At 44.5% G+C, this 16,874-nt stretch overlaps 1 protein-coding gene across 1 annotated transcript in view; it reads left to right on the forward strand.

Moving 5' to 3' along the window:
* The window catches only part of LOC138752855 (uncharacterized), a 61,980-nt gene that overhangs the window by 9,791 nt on the left and 35,315 nt on the right, over positions 1-16,874 (forward strand). Inside the window, exons 3-4 of the mRNA XM_069915475.1 lie at positions 2,491-2,761; positions 16,311-16,458. Coding sequence (XP_069771576.1) covers positions 2,491-2,761; positions 16,311-16,458 — 419 coding nt within the window. The remainder of the gene's footprint in view (positions 1-2,490; positions 2,762-16,310; positions 16,459-16,874) is intronic.

Genomic DNA, 16,874 nt, shown 5'->3' on the forward strand with positions numbered 1-16,874 from the left:
TCTTGTCCTGAGAGTTGGCACCTCCATACCAGGCAGTGATACAACCAGCCAGAATGCTCTCCACGGTACACTTGTAGAAGTTTACAAGAGTCTTCGGTGACGTACTGAATCTCCTCAGGCATCTCACAAAGTACAGCCATTGCTTTTGTTATAAAATGTAAGGTTGACACAGATGGGGATCATAACATCATTCTGTCTTGACAAGAGACTGCAGATGCTGAAATGTGAAGCCAAATCAAAACCTGGATGAACTCAACAGGTTGGGCAGCATCTGTGGGGAGGTGGGAGGTGGAGGGGGAAAGGAGACTGTTGACATTTTGGATCAACATCTTATAGAGTAGAAAGGAAAGTTAGGAAAGAAAAGAGGTGCTAGGGTAAAGGAAGGTCTAGGTCCACCTATCCTTTACTGTGCTCTGAGAACATGCTGTGCATATTAATGCAAAATTATGGGATAACCTGCAGGAAGTAGGAAAACGATTGATATGATTTATAAACACAGTTTGGCCTATACACACACAACTTTTCATTAATTTCAACAACTAGGGTGAGATTTCATAAAACATTTCGCATTTCCCAGTGATAAGAGACACAAATACCAAATAGTCAATTCTTGATCATGTAACTGGTATGCAATGAAATATCATCAGAATGAAAGAATAATGAAAACTGTTGTTGATTTGATAGATCTTGTATTGTAAGAAAGGATTGAAAGGTTGGAATTAAATGTTCCTCTGCACGGAAGTCACACCAACATGACAGCATGTGTAGCCATGTTCATATTTTAACTCCCAACCTCAGCCTTACTACTCCCACATGAAAGAGTTAAATGAACGGTGTTGTCTGCCCAAAACAAGAAAGACAAAAAATCCTCCTTGGGCTACGATATTGGGCATGACCTACAGACTGGATTTTTTTTTTAATATTAATTTTACTTAGAGATATTGCCCTTCCAGCCCATGAGCCCAAATACACCAATTAACCTCCAAACCCCATACCTTTTTGGAAGGTGAGAGGAAACCGAAGCACCTGGAGGAAACCCACGCAGACATGGGGAAGAATGTACAAGGTTGGATTCAAACTCAGGTCACTGGCTCTGTAATAGTGCCAGACCATCCGTGCTGCCCATATTTGAAAGTCTTTAAAGAAGGGAGCTCATCCAACCACATGCATCATTCTGGTAGAACATAATTAAGAACATATGAAACAATAGTAGGGGTAGGTTAAGCCAGCTCCGCCATTAAATAAGATCATGGTTGATTTGTCCATGGTCTCAGCTCCAAAACCCTTAATCCCCTATTATTCAAAAATATATCTCTCTGTATCTTAAATACATTTAATAACTCTGCCTCTACTGCTTCTTTGGTCAAATTCTGCAGACACAGCACTCTTTATGAATAGCAGATCCCCTCATCTCCATTCCAATAACACTTTCCTGAATCTTAGGAGGCTTGAATAATAAGGTAGACTGAGGCCTTTTGCCCGAGAGTATAGAAGGCTAAGGGGAAGACTTAATAATAATAAGGTAAATAGTCATAGTGCTTTTCCCAGGGTAGGGAATAAATGGAAAGTGAGATGGGAAAGATTTAAAATGGACCAGAGGAATAACTTCACACAGAAGGTGATGGGTATTGTAAGGTAAAACATCATGAGATGGGAATGTGTAAGGAGTTACCCTGTACAGGGCTGTAACAAGATGTGAATGCATCCTTGTACTTACAAGATAAGAGAGACATTGATGGATTGAGAGGCAGGAAGCTAGCAGGGAAAGGATAGCAACAGTTTTAGTCATTGGACAAGTAATGATATGATGATGTTCTAAGCATGTATCCAAGGGTATAAAAAAATCACCATTTTGCTGATAACGGCAGAATGCATTCTCCGACTAACATTGTTAGTTGCAAGTGTTACAATCCGGTAATAAAGAACAAAGAACCCTGATTTCGACTCAGTCTGGTGTTTGTCTCACTCATTCATGAACAAAGCAGACCTAACAGTATGCAGAATGACCTGGCAGAGGAAGAGATAAAGTGGGGACAATTGTTACATTCAAAAGACAAGCATATGGATCGGAAAAGTTCTGAGGGATATGGGTTGAATGCAAGGCAATGGAATGTGCTTGGTCAGCATGTACAAGATGGACCAAAGGCCCTGTTTCTATAAATGGAGCTATAACCTTCAGGGCTACGGACCAAAGGCTGGGAAGTGGAGTCAAGCTGATGTTAAATTTTGGGTGGGAAGGATATGATTGGCAAAATCATATCCTTTGTTTCTGTTTCTGTACTGTAAATTTTCTTAGCTGCAACTCTACCATGCATTTACCATGTGTTGCCAAGAACAAATTTCTATCTAGTGGTCTGGAAGGCGGAAAGAGATGAAGGGTGGTGGGGTTTGCAAACAGCTATCAACGAAATGTGGCAAAAAATCCTTATTTTGCGTTGAGATGTGCAAACAGCTCTATGCAGTATTTCATTCTCTGTTCTTGTATTTTAGGTAAATGGGTGAAGCCTTTTGATCCCTTGAACACTTATGAAGCAGATTTTCACGTAGATGGCGCAACAACAGTTAAAGTTCAAATGATGAGGGGCAAAGGAAGATATGCAATGAATTATGATGAAGAACTATCAAGTTCCGTGATTCTGGTTCCATACAAAGGAAATGCTTCCTTGATACTAATACTACCAGACCCGGGAAAACTGGCTGCGGTAGAACAGAATCTCACCATTAACAATTTTCAAAACTTATTATATTCATTACGGACTGGGTGAGTTTGTTGCAACAATGACAATTATTAAAATGTTAATTTTCTGCTGTGCAAATATGAAATACAGTAAAATTCCCAGTATCCAGCACCTATAGATAAGTTTATATCTATAAGAGACTCACTCTTACAATGCCTCACTAATACCCCTGCATTAAGAATAAACAGTTTAAAAGACAAACAAACTATACAGTACTTACAATGAACACTAGATGAATATATAAACCTTAAAGTATTTTACTTTATTTTCAGTCACATTCTTGGAAAACATTTAACCATCACTACATCTGCAGGTTCCTCCCCCTCCGTGGAGCCACCTGAAAGACAAACAGTAACATTACAGATAATTAACACCACACTTCCCCAAGTTTACTGATAAAGCCTTTGACTGGGGTGACTCTTATTAAGCAAGTATAAGGAGAGACTTTAAGTGATTATCTCCAACGGTGTAGGGCATCAACCTGCTCTTCATCCAGTTGATGCAATTGCTGTTTCACGCAACTATTCAAAGCATAGCCAAGGCACTTCGCTGGTTAAAGATTTCCTCCCATCTTCACCAAAGGTTTATGTGTTACTTCAGAGAACATTTACTTTTACAACTTTAAACTTATGTATTTTTTACCTGTTATTTTATTCTTATTTATTTTTTATTTTTAGAATTTATTTTCCTTGACTTTTTTGATGATTGCTTGAGGCTGCCGATTGAGTGAATTTTGGATGCCAGGGGTTTTATTGTATTACCGATCATTACATGAAGGGGGAAATTTGTTTGGGATCAAATGTACTTCACTAACTTTTTAATCCCTTGGATAACATGCCTTTGATATTCTGAGGTACGGGACAAGAGATCAGAAGGGGAAAATGCATAAGGAACAGGAGAGTCCAGACTTGAACCTAAACTTTGCAATTGGCAGCATAATGAAGGTGTTTACCATCTACTAAAGAAAGTAGCTCACAAAAATGCAATAATCCCTGTGGCTTGGATTGCAAGTTTCCTAATGTTACATTCATATTTAAAGATCACATGAAATGCCTGGCTTCTACAAGAGTGATGTCATCCAGCAAGCCAGGAAGTTAAAATACCTCTCATTCTTTTTAAATTGATGTTTTTAAACATGCCACGGAGAATGGACTCAACTTTGGAGACATACTTGTTTAATGTGAAAGCCAAATATCATAAACAAACATGGAAAATGTATCTTAATAAACATAGTATTCTGAAATAATTTTTCCAAGGAAGTCAGAATCCATGCATAAAATTAGTTTTTCTGTTTCAGTAATCTTGGTCATCAGTGTTTATTGAAGGTCATTCAAAATTTACTTTCCACTTTATTCAATTTAAAGCAAGGACAGCTTTTGAATAGCTCTCATGTGATGGACTGCAGTGCAAACAAAAAAGCTCAAACTACAGAGGCTGAATTTCAGGCTTTAATTAGCTTAAAACCTGCACACAAGCTTCAGTCTCCCTTCTGGCATCATGTACTCTACTCTTACCCAAGGGCTGGAGAGAGCCTTTATTTGGGGCCAGTGATTGGCAGGGAGTAGGTGGAGCTAGCCTCCTACAGGTAACATAGATATAACGTAGAACATTACAGCACAGTACAGGCCTTTTGGCCCACAATGTTGTGCTGACTCATGAAAAAAACCCTCCCAACCTCATAATCCTCTTTTTTCATCCATGTGTCCGTCTAAGAGTCTCTGAAATGCCCCTTTTGTTCCATCCTCCATTATCAACCCTGGTAATGCATTCCAGGCACCCACAACTATCTGTGAATATAAACAAAAACACTTACCCTTGATGTCTCCCCTAAACTTTCCTTCCTTCACTTTGTACAAACACCAGAGGACATCTGTACAAACTGTCCAGTATTTTTTTTGCACTACCAATTAGGGGTGTTTCTGCCGTGACTGCAGGAGAAAGGAATCTCGGAGGTATGTGATGTCATGTATGTGCTCTGGCAATAAATCTAAAATGTGAAAAAGGTGCTAGCTGTCTCTCATAATCTTGTCGACCTCTACTAATTCACCTCTCATCCTTCTTCGCTCCAAAGATAAAAGCCTTAGCTCTGCTAACCTTGCCTCATAAGATGTATATTCCAATCCGGGTAACATCCTGGTAAATCTCTGCATCTTCTCCATATTTTCCACATCCTTCCTATAATGAGGTGACCTGAACTGAACATAATATTCTAAGTGTGGTCTTAGAATAATACCAATGTTTTCTGTAATTATATATAGTCACGTTTTTGTTTATTTGAATTTTTTGTAATATTTTCTCAATCTTAATAAGCCTTTTAAGAGTTCTGGATTTTGCTACTTTGTAAGTTTTGATTGGTTTTACCTCACCCAAATAAATTCAGGTTGAACTTTGAGTACAGTTGTGGGACAAACTACAGGGTACATGAATACCATTTGTTATGAGCACCCTCCTTTGAAATGGATGGTGACTGTCCACTGTTGTGGCCATTACTTGAAAGCAGCTAGGGGCAGCAGCATTTTAGAAGGTGAAAGGTCATCAACCCGATTCCCTCACTGTAGATGCCAGCTGACCTGCTGAATATTTCCAGCAGCTTCAGTTTTTGGCTCGAGTTCCCAAGTGCGTGACAGGCGTCAGAATTTTTATTATAAAGGAAGATAGATTGTAATGTGTCAATGACTGCTGTAAGGCAGGTATTTTCAATTCGACATCCATCTCTGAGTTATCATCATATAGATTTTTCACTATCTGGCTTGCTTTTTACAATGAGATTGTTATTGTCGGGATGATGCGGCCTCAATCTCCGCCACTGGGGTTTTGCCTGCATGTCATTCATGATCAGTGAAGTGTGATAAAGATCAAGTTGTTGAAGGAGACATGCTTGCAGATTGCAGAAAACAAATTATATTGAATGCGAACAAACTCTAAAGGAGGTCTAAACAATGGAAGTTAACATTTAAGTACTGTGTTTAAAAATCTTGGTCCCAAAATTCCAATTGTATGAAGTTGTAAGGAATCTTCTGAGCGATTGAGCAAAATACTATATCTCTCTTTGGCTTGGCTTCGCGGACGAAGATTTAAGGAGGGGGTAAATGTCCACGTCAGCTGCAGGCTCGTTTGTGGCTGACAAGTCCGATGCGGGACAGGCAGACACGGTTGCAGCGGTTGCAGGGGAAAATTGGTGGGTTGGGGTTGGGTGTTGGGTTTTTCCTCCTTTGCCTTTTGTCAGTGAGGTGGGCTCTGCGGTCTTCTTCAAAGGAGGTTGCTGCCCGCCAAACTGTGAGGCGCCAAGATGCACGGTTTGAGGCGAGATCAGCCCACTGGCGGTGGTCAATGTGGCAGGCACCAAGAGATTTCTTTAGGCAGTCCTTGTACCTCTTCTTTGGTGCACCTCTGTCACGGTGGCCAGTGGAGAGCTCGCCATATAACACGATCTTGGGAAGGCGATGGTCCTCCATTCTGGAGACGTGACCCACCCAGCACAGCTGGATCTTCAGCAGCGTGGACTCGATGCTGTCGACCTCTGCCATCTCGAGTACTTCGACGTTAGGGATGAAAGCGCTCCAATGAATGTTGAGGATGGAGCGGAGACAACGCTGATGGAAGCGTTCTAGGAGCCGTAGGTGATGTCGGTAGAGGACCCATGATTCGCAAAATACTATATAAAACAGTGGGTTTCCCCCTGCAGTAGGCAGGCAGGAATGCAGACAGGCGCAGAGAGTCACAGACAGTCATCTCATCATGTCAATGGTTCCTCATTAATTCCCTTTTCAAAGTTTGCAAGTCAGCATGTCATGGAACAAGATATTACTGATTGCGACTTCTGAATTCCCATATTTGTCTGCTCGGAGACAGATGCCAAACATTGCTGTCAGTTTCCTGGACTCCTATCAACGTGCACTAACAGGTTTGCAGGTATGACAATCGTAAAATCCAAGTGAAAAGCTATCAGCACTTTTTAGAATCAATACCTTTGAACTGGAAAGCTTTATCAATGTGTCCTCACCCAACAAAGCTAAATTATGTAGGTGGAGAGCTAAGTTCCATGTAAATTATGACTTGATGTATTTCAAATTTTCTCCAAAATAAGGGGTATTTTAGCATTAAAATCAGGTGCCACAGAATGATGCAGCCACATTTATTGGAACCAAAGAACATTTGAATGCCCTTGAGTGTTCATTTGGAGAGTAAGTTGGTTTTAACAATCTCTACAGCATCGTGATGTATGTAGGAATCAAAAATTGTGGTAGATACAGCAATGAGATAGTCAATTACATGGAAATGTGGCACAACAGATGCTCAGTTGAAAGCTGGGATCTGTAAGCTTCTGTCCAAGGTGTAATGTTTTTCCAACACCTCAGCAATAGCACACTTCACTGTCTACCTCACTTTTTGATGTGTTAAATCGTGTGAAGCTGCTGCATTTCTCTCATCAACATAGATTAAATGAGCCAGGAAAATTTAGGACTTATAAAGTCAAGTCAGGATGCGTTTATTGTCATTTATACCATAAACCTTGCAGTATACAGTGAAAACCACATAGTGTTACTCAGGGCTGTGGAGCTGGTTACTTACATGGATAAATTACCTTATAAACAATTTTTATAAATAACACATCTCTCATTAAATATCTTGTTACAAAACCTAGCCCTGTGTCCCTGGAGTTCAGAGGTCTCATGGCTTGGGAGATAAAGTGTCTTATAATATGGATTCGAGGGCCCGAATGCTCCGGTACCTATCCCTGGATGGCAGGCGGGAGAACAGATTGTGGGAGAGGTGTGTGGAGTCTTTCACGTTGTTTTTGGCTTTCCGCAAACCACAGCCTTTATAAATGTCCATGATGACAGAGAGAGAGAGACTCCAATAATTCCCTCAGTAGTCCTTACTATCTGCTGCAGGGACTTGTGTTCTGAGATGGCGCAGTTCCCGAACCAGGTAGTGATGCATTTACATAGGATGCTCTCAATGCATCCTCTTAGATTGTAGTGAGGGTGGAGGGTGGAAGCTGAACTTCCCTCCAACTTTGCAGGAAGTACAAGTGTTGTTGGGCCTTCTTGGTAATGGATCTGGTGTTGGGAGACCAGGAGAGATCCTCTGCCAGGTGCACGCCAAGGAATTTGGTGCTCTTGACTACCTCAATGGTGGAGCTGTCACTGGTCAGTGGAAAGTTGTCCACCCGGGCTCTCCTGAAGTCGACCACCATCTCCTTTGTCTTGTTGACATTCAGGGGTAGGTTGTTGTCTCTGCACCAGTCCGTTAGTGATTGCACCTCCTTTCTGTAAGCTGACTCATCGTTCTTGCTGATGAGCCCCACCATGGTCGTGCCATCAACGAACCTGATGATGTGATTAGAACTGTATCTCACTAAATGGTCATGGGTCAGCAGGGTAAACAGCAGTGGGGGGGGGGGGGGGGAAGTGGGGTGGGGAGGTCTGTGCTCAGTGTGATGGTGTTGGACATGCTGTTTTGGATCCGGACTGACTGAGGTCGTCCAGTCAGGAAGGAGACTTTTACTGACATGATGAACATAGAACTTAGGAATCTACAGCACACTTCAGGACCTTCACCCCATAATGTGGTGCCAAGATAATAACCTACTCTACCAACAAACTAGAATTTCCCTACTATATAACCCTCAATTTTTCTCTGTTCCATGTAACCTATCAAATAGTCTCTTGAATGATCCCACTCTATTTTTAACTATTAACAAAATACCTTTTGCAGCTGTAGCTTCTCAGTCTTTCAGTTTCCTTTTTTGTTGGATTCAAAGATACAAACATTTAAATAGCTTCTGCACTTGTGCGCCTTATTGCTACTTCTGCATCAGAGAGCTGAAGTTTCACTCCAGAAACTTGCTCACCAGCATCTCAGTTAATTCTCTAATAGGGTTGGAGGCTCTGTTCTTTGCATGAAATGTAAACCAAGGCCCTTACAGATAGTCTGCAGATGCTGTGATTGTAGCAAAAACACCGAAATACTGGAGGAACTCAGCAGGTCTCTCAGGGTCCATAGCAGTGTAAGATATTTTACCAATGTTCTGGCCTGAGTTCTTCTAGCCTTCATTTTTTTTCTCGACAATAGATCCAACCAGTACCCCTCCAACACCATCCTCCTCTGGCTGGCAGTACTTGTCCTCACCCTCAATAATTCCTCGTCCCACTTCCTCTGTCAAAAAGGTGGCCATTGGTACCCGCATGGGCCCCAGTTATGCCTGCCTTTGGGGTGGCCTCAAGCCAACCCAAGGCCCCTTAACTCTTCCTCCGCTATGTCAGCGGCGACTACTTTGGTGCTGCCTTATAACCATATAACCATTTACGGAGCGGAAACAGGCCATGTTGGCCTTTCGAGTCCGCACCGGTTCACTGATTTTGTGCGCCCTCTTCAGGCATTGGTGATTTTAAGTGTATCTTTGAGAATTTTAACATCTATCCATAGGTTCTCTGTACTTTGGATGTGAAATCTCATATTAAAATATTCAAAAACATTGGCTGTGTGGGAGAAGCCAGTGAGTGGCCGTGGACAATAGCTTCTCAGACTGGAGGCCTGTGACTAGTGGTGTGTTGCAGGGATCGGTGCTGGGACCAGCATAGTTTGTCATCTAGATCCACAATCTGGACAACAATGTGGTGATTGGATCAGCAAGTTTGCAGACAAAACTCAGATCAGAAGCGTTGTGGACAGCAAGGAAGGTTTTCAAAGCTTGCAGAGGGATCTGGACCAGCTGGAATAAACAGCAGATGGAATTTAACATGAACAACTGTGAGGTGTTGCGTTTTGAAGGACAAACCATGAAAAGACGGTGAACGGTCGGGCACTGAGGAGTGCGGTAGAACAGATGCACCCGCTTTATCCACTTTGCTGCCAATTACCAACCCAACCTTAAATCCACTTGGTCCACCTCTAGTAACACTGTCCCCTTGATCGATCTCTCCATCTCCATCTCAGGAGACAAACTCTTGACAGGGATCTTCTTCAAACCCCTGACTCCCAGAGCTACCTCGACTACATCTTTCTCTCAATTTGTCAGTGTCCATCACATCTGCTCTCAGGAAGATGTTTTCCAGGATAGATCATCAGGGATGTCCTCCTTCTTCAGACAACGTGGCTTCACATTTACCCCCATCAACTCAGCCTTCACCCGTAAGTCCTCCATTACTCACACATCTTCCTGTCCCCCTCTGCCCCCACGCACAGCAAAGACTGGATTCATCTTGTCCTCACCTACCACATCATCAGCCTTCACATCCAACCTACTACATGATCTTACCACCAGATACATCTTCCCTGCTCCTCCCCTCTTTGCCTTCCACGGGGACCACTCCCTACATGACTCATTTGTCCACTCCTCCCTTCCCACCAACCGCCTCCTTGGAATCTATCCCTGTGACCACAGAAGATGCTCCACTTGCACCCACACCTCTTCCCTCACCACCAGTCTGAGTCCCAAATAGCCCTTCCAAGTGAAGGAAAACTTCACGTGAATCTGCAGTCTGCACCCATTGTGGTCTCCTCTACATCAGAGAGACTACACACAGACTGGGTGATCACTTCATTGAACCCCTCAGCTCTGTTCACCGCAATAGCAGGGATCTCCCAGTGGCCACCCATTTCAATAACCTGCCCCATTCTCTTACCAACATGTCTGTCCATGATCTCACGCATGGCCAAACTGAGACCTTCTGCAAATTGGAGGAACAACAACTCATATTCTGTCTGGACGCCCACCCAACTGGATGGCATTAACATTAACTCCTCTGGTTTCCATTATCCCCATCCCCCATTTTTCCCTATGTCTCCTTTCCCCTAGGTCTGTCTGTCTCTTCCCCCCATCTCTCTCTCTCTCTCTCTCTCTCTCTCTCTCTCTCTCTCTCTCTCTCTCTCTGTCTTTTTCCCTCTTTCTCTTTTATACCTCCCCCAATCTGTACTCCTCCCCCTGCTTTTACTCACGCCGTTGGTTATTTATCTTTATCTCCTATGGATGATCCGAGACCTGCTGAGTTCCTCCAGCATTTCTGCGGTTTTTCTTACAAATAGATGTCAAGTGTCTTCTTCTTCTTTGGCTTGGCTTCGCGGACGAAGATTTATGGAGGGGGTAAAAAGTCCACGTCAGCTGCAGGCTCGTTTGTGGCTGACAAGTCCGATGCGGGACAGGCAGACACGATTGCGGCGGTTGCAAGGGAAAATTGGTTGGTTGGGGTTGGGTGTTGGGTTTTTCCTCCTTTGCCTTTTGTCAGTGAGGTGGGCTCTGCGGTCTTCTTCAAAGGAGGTTGCTGCCCGCCAAACTGTGAGGCGCCAAGATGCACGGTTTGAGGCGTTATCAGCCCACTGGCGGTGGTCAATGTGGCAGGCACCAAGAGATTTCTTTAGGCAGTCCTTGTACCTTTTCTTTGGTGCACCTCTGTCACGGTGGCCAGTGGAGAGCTCGCCATATAACACGATCTTGGGAAGGCGATGGTCCTCCATTCTGGAGACGTGACCCATCCAGCGCAGGTGGATCTTCAGCAGCGTGGACTCGATGCTGTCGACCTCTGCCATCTCGAGTACTTCGACGTTAGGGGTGTAAGCGCTCCAATGGATGTTGAAATGGAGCGGAGACAACGCTGGTGGAAGCGTTCTAGGAGCCGTAGGTGGTGCCGGTAGAGGACCCATGATTCGGAGCCGAACAGGAGTGTGGGTATGACAACGGCTCTGTATACGCTTATCTTTGTGAGGTTTTTCAGTTGGTTGTTTTTCCAGACTCTTTTGTGTAGTCTTCCAAAGGCGCTATTTGCCTTGGCGAGTCTGTTGTCTATCTCATTGTCGATCCTTGCATCTGATGAAATGGTGCAGCCGAGATAGGTAAACTGGTTGACCGTTTTGAGTTTTGTGTGCCCGATGGAGATGTGGGGGGGCTGGTAGTCATGGTGGGGAGCTGGCTGATGGAGGACCTCAGTTTTCTTCAGGCTGACTTCCAGGCCAAACATTTTGGCAGTTTCCGCAAAGCAGGACGTCAAGCGCTGAAGAGCTGGCTCTGAATGGGCAACTAAAGCGGCATCATCTGCAAAGAGTAGTTCACGGACAAGTTTCTCTTGTGTCTTGGTGTGAGCTTGCAGGCGCCTCAGATTGAAGAGACTGCCATCCGTGCGGTACCGGATGTAAACAGCGTCTTCATTGTTGGGGTCTTTCATGGCTTGGTTCAGCATCATGCTGAAGAAGATTGAAAAGAGGGTTGGTGCGAGAACACAGCCTTGCTTCACGCCATTGTTAATGGAGAAGGGTTCAGAGAGCTCATTGCTGTATCTGACCCGACCTTGTTGGTTTTCGTGCAGTTGGATAATCATGTTGAGGAACTTTGGGGGACATCCGATGCGCTCTAGTATTTGCCAAAGCCCTTTCCTGCTCACGGTGTCGAAGGCTTTGGTGAGGTCAACAAAGGTGATGTAGAGTCCTTTGTTTTGTTCTCTGCACTTTTCTTGGAGCTGTCTGAGGGCAAAGACCATGTCAGTGGTTCCTCTGTTTGCGCGAAAGCCGCACTGTGATTCTGGGAGAATATTCTCGGCGACACTAGGTATTATTCTATTTAGTAGAATCCTAGCGAAGATTTTGCCTGCAATGGAGAGCAACGTGATTCCCCTGTAGTTTGAGCAGTCTGATTTCTCGCCTTTGTTTTTGTACAGGGTGATGATGGTGGCATCACGAAGATCCTGAGGCAGTTTACCTTGGTCCCAACAAAGCTTGAAAAACTCATGCAGTTTGGCATGCAGAGTTTTGCCGCCAGCCTTCCAGACTTCTGGGGGGGATTCCATCCATACCTGCTGCTTTGCCACTTTTCCGTTGTTCGATTGCCTTATATGTCTCATCCAGGGTGGGAACCTCATCCAGCTCTAGCCTTAGGGGCTGTTGAGGGAGCTGGAGCAGGGTGGAATCTTGGACTGAGCGGTTGGCACTGAAAAGAGATTGGAAGTGTTCTGACCATCGGTTGAGGATGGAGATCTTGTCGCTGAGGAGGACTTTGCCGTCTGAGCTGCGCAGCGGGCTTTGGACTTGGGGTGAGGGGCCGTACACAGCCTTTAGAGTCTCGTAGAAACCCCTGAAGTCGCCAATGTCCGCGCTGAGCTGGGTTCGTTTGGCGAGGCTAGTCCACCACTCATTTTGGATCTCCCGGAGTTTGCGCTGAAGATGGCTGCATGCGCGACGGAAGGCTTGTTTCTTCTCTGGACAGGACGGCTTTGTAAGGTGAGCCTGGTGGGCAGCTCGCTTCTTTGCCAGCAGCTCCTGGATTTCCTGGCTGTTTTCGTCAAACCAGTCCTTGTTTTTCCTGGAGGAGAAGCCCAGTACCTCTTCAGTGGATTGCAGTATGGTAGTCTTCAACTGATCCCAGAGGGTTTCAGGGGACGGGTCCGTGAGGCGGGTTGCAACGTCGAGCTTTGCTTTGAGGTTTGCCTGGAAGTTTCCTCTCGCTTCGTCTGACTGCAGGTTTCCAACATTGAACCTCTTTCTGGGGGCTTTATTGTTCCTGGGCTTTGGCTTGAAGTGGAGGTTGAGCTTGCAGCGAACCAGCCGGTGGTCAGTGTGGCATTCCGCGCTAGGCATGACCCTGGTGTGGAGCACATCTTGTTTGTCACTTTCTCGCACCAGGATGTAGTCCAGGAGGTGCCAGTGTTTGGATCGGGGATGCATCCAGGTGGTCTTAAGGCTGTCCCTCTGCTGAAAAAGGGTGTTTGTAATGACAAGTCGCTGTTCTGCGCAGAGCTCCAACAGGAGGCGCCCGTTGTCGTTGCACTTGCCGACGCCATGCTTGCCCAGGATTCCTGGCCAGGTTTCTGAGTCTTTGCCGACACGAGCGTTGAAGTCGCCCAGGATGACAACCTTGTCGGCTGTAGGGGTACGTTGGATGAGGTTGCGCAGGTCGGTGTAGAACTTGTTCTTTTCTGCTGGTTCCGCCTGGAGGGTTGGAGCATAGACACTGATGAGGGTGATGTGACGCTTGTTTTGAAGTGGGAGTCGCATGGACATGATTCGGTCCGAGAGGCCTGTCGGAAGGTTTTCGAGTTTGGAGGCAATGAAGCTCTTGACCATGAAGCCTACACCAGATAGGCGTCGTTCATCCGAAGGCTTGCCAGACCAGTAGAGTGTGTAGCCTGCGCCGCGTTCTTGGAGGCTGCCTACATCTGCCAGGCGGACTTCACTGAGAGCGGCTATGTCGATGTCAAGTCTGAGGAGTTCATGTGCAATGAGGGCAGACCGACGTTCAGGTCGGTGGCTGTCAGCCTTGTCTAGCATGGTTCTGACGTTCCAGCATGCTAGCTTGAGTTTGTGAGCATCTTTTGAGGGGGAGGACGTGGAGGGGGAGGACGTGGAGGGGGAGGACGTGGACCTGTCCTCGGGCCTGCGCAAAGGAGCTTTTAGGTGGAGTGCAGTGCGCGCAGTACTGGCCCCACCCTTTACACCCATGGTTCGTGTGCCGTGGCCAAGCAAGCTGGGACGTGGCAGCGAGGTCCTTGGGTCGTAGGTTTTATATCGGAGTGGCCTTCTCCTATGCAGGTTTCTTACCCGGGCTGGAGGGGCCTGCCTCCCCTCCTAGGTCGGTCCATACTGCCCGGACCGGGGCCGAGGCCGCCGCAGCTCACCCCGTGCCTGGACTGGGGCCGCCGCCTCCCACCCTCCGCCCGGATCGGGGCCCCCGCCTGCCCCACTCGATGTCAAGTGTTACACTTCAGTATTTCTGTCAATATTTATTCCACAGATGTCATCATGGAAAACAGATTATCACCCTGTTCCAGAAGCTTGCCATGTGTAAATTGGCTTTCTCGCATTTTGCATAACAACGAGCTATGGTAGAAATGTCTCATTGACTCTTAGTCATTTGGGGACATCAGGAGGTTGTGAAAGGTGCTTCTTAAGTTCCCTTATTACTCTTTAGAAATTCTTTTCAGAAATAATGTCCCAGTTTACATATATAAAAAAAACTTACAATAAATATTTACAGGAAGGATATCCAACCAATCAGAGTAAAACATTAGGTTTATTCATTTCACAATAATCTTGATGACAAAAGTAAAAATTTTAAGGATAAAATAATTTATGTCGGTAGTTTGTAATAGTTGTACATATAAGTACTGTACACATTCAATGTTAGAAAATATTTAGATAAGTTACTGTTGCGAGGTTGAAATTTAAAACAATTATTTCATTAATTTGATTTACACATTAATAAGCATTTTAAAAGTAATGCGGACTTTTGCTTGTGATTTGCATTCAGTGATCTCTGCTGGAAAATGAACATATTTACCAAGTTCAAATTAAAATTTATTGTCCAAGTACATACGTGACACCACATATAATCCTGAGATTCTTCTTCCTGCAGGCCTTGCAGAATTTCTACTTATCGGTAGTGTAAACTGCACTCAAGAAACAGATGCACAGACAAAAGAGAGAAATGCAATCAAATAAAAAAATGTAAATAAACTAAATAAACAAGTACATAAAAAAATAACTATACAGTAAACAATAAAGTGCAAAGTAAGAGGCTCTGATTGTTGAGGAGTCTGATGGTAGCAATTGTTCCTGAACCTGGTGGTATGAATCTTGTGCCTCTTCCCAGATGGCAGCAGTGAGAACAGAGCGTGTCCTCGCTGGTGTGAATCCTTGATGATTGCTGCTGCAGTCTGACGGGAACCTTCCTTGTAGATATTCTCGACGGTGAGGAGAATTTTGTCTGTGATATCCTGGGCAGTGTCCACCATCTGTTCCAGGGTTTTTCGCTCGGAGGTATTGGTGTCCCCATACCGGATAGTGATGCACCCGATCACCACACTTTCCACTGCCTATCTATAGACGTTTTCCAGGGTTTCTGGTGTCATGACAAACATCCGCAAATTCCTGAGGAAGTAGAGGCTGACGTTTTTTCTTCATGATGACATTACTGTGTGGGGTCAAGGAAAGGACCTCTGTGATAGTGACTCCATGGAATTTAAATTTGCTCACCTTCTCCACCTCTGATCCCCCATTGATCACTTGATATACACCTCTGGATTTCCCTTCCTAAAGTCTACAATGAGCTCCTTGGTTTTGGTTACATTGAGTCAGAGAATGTTGTTAATACACAATTCAGCCAAGATTTCAATCTCCTGTATACTGACACATCATCCCTTTAGATACCATCAGCAAATTTGTACACAGCCCTGTGCTGTACCAGTGCTGATGGAGGTTGTGGAGAAGATGTTCAAGTCAATCTGCACTGACTGGGACCTGTTCGTGAGGAAATCCAAGATCCAATTACACAGGTGAAGTACACTGATCAGTTTCGAGGTGATGCTGGTTCTGAATGCCAAACTGTAGTCAATAAAGTGTAGACATGAGTGTAAGCCTTCACTGTCACTATGCAGTGAAACTGCCAGAAAATTTCTTCTGAGACTGTTTATAGAATCATTGGTTTTCTGGGGAATATCAAAGGCATCCTTAAATTATGTTCTACCAGGTGCATTGAGAAGTTAATGTTTTGAAAGCTGGACATTTATTTCTAATAAGCACAGAGATTAGAAAATGAAAAGCTCAGGAAATGATAGAATATCTTTCTGATACTATTGACAACAGGTCTGTGGATCTCCACCTCCCAAAGCTGTTGCTGAAGTCCTCCTACCAACTCAAACACATCTTGATGTCCATGGGCATTGCCGATCTATTCTCTAAAAATGCAAACCTCTCCAAAATTGCTCGAGCTACACGTCTAAAAATGTCAAAGGTACAATATTTTCATGTTCAAATGCAAGAGACATTGTGATGAATTTTTACATTGAATGAAGATGGTAAAATTTAAGCAAATCTTTGGAATTTTTTGGTTGAGATCATGTCTTCAGAAACTATTGCATACTCTTGTCTTTTTAAGCAATTCTTCTTCCTGGAGTATACTTAAAGTCATTTTTACTTTACGTTACCCAAAGGGCAATTGCTATGTGCTGCAGCTGATCGTGCAGCGCTGTTACAGCGCCAGAGACCTGGGTTTGAATCCGGCGCTGTCTGTATGGAGTTTGTGCATTTCTCCAGTGTCGGTGTGGGTTTCCTCTGGGTGTTCTGGTTTCCTTCCACTCTCCAAAAAAAACGTGTGGTGTTTGTCGGTTAATTCGTGCATTTGGGCAGCCTGGGCTCATGGCCTGTTAC

The sequence above is a fragment of the Narcine bancroftii genome, chromosome 2 (assembly GCF_036971445.1).
Source record: "Narcine bancroftii isolate sNarBan1 chromosome 2, sNarBan1.hap1, whole genome shotgun sequence".
Classification (NCBI taxonomy): Eukaryota; Metazoa; Chordata; class Chondrichthyes; order Torpediniformes; family Narcinidae; genus Narcine; species Narcine bancroftii.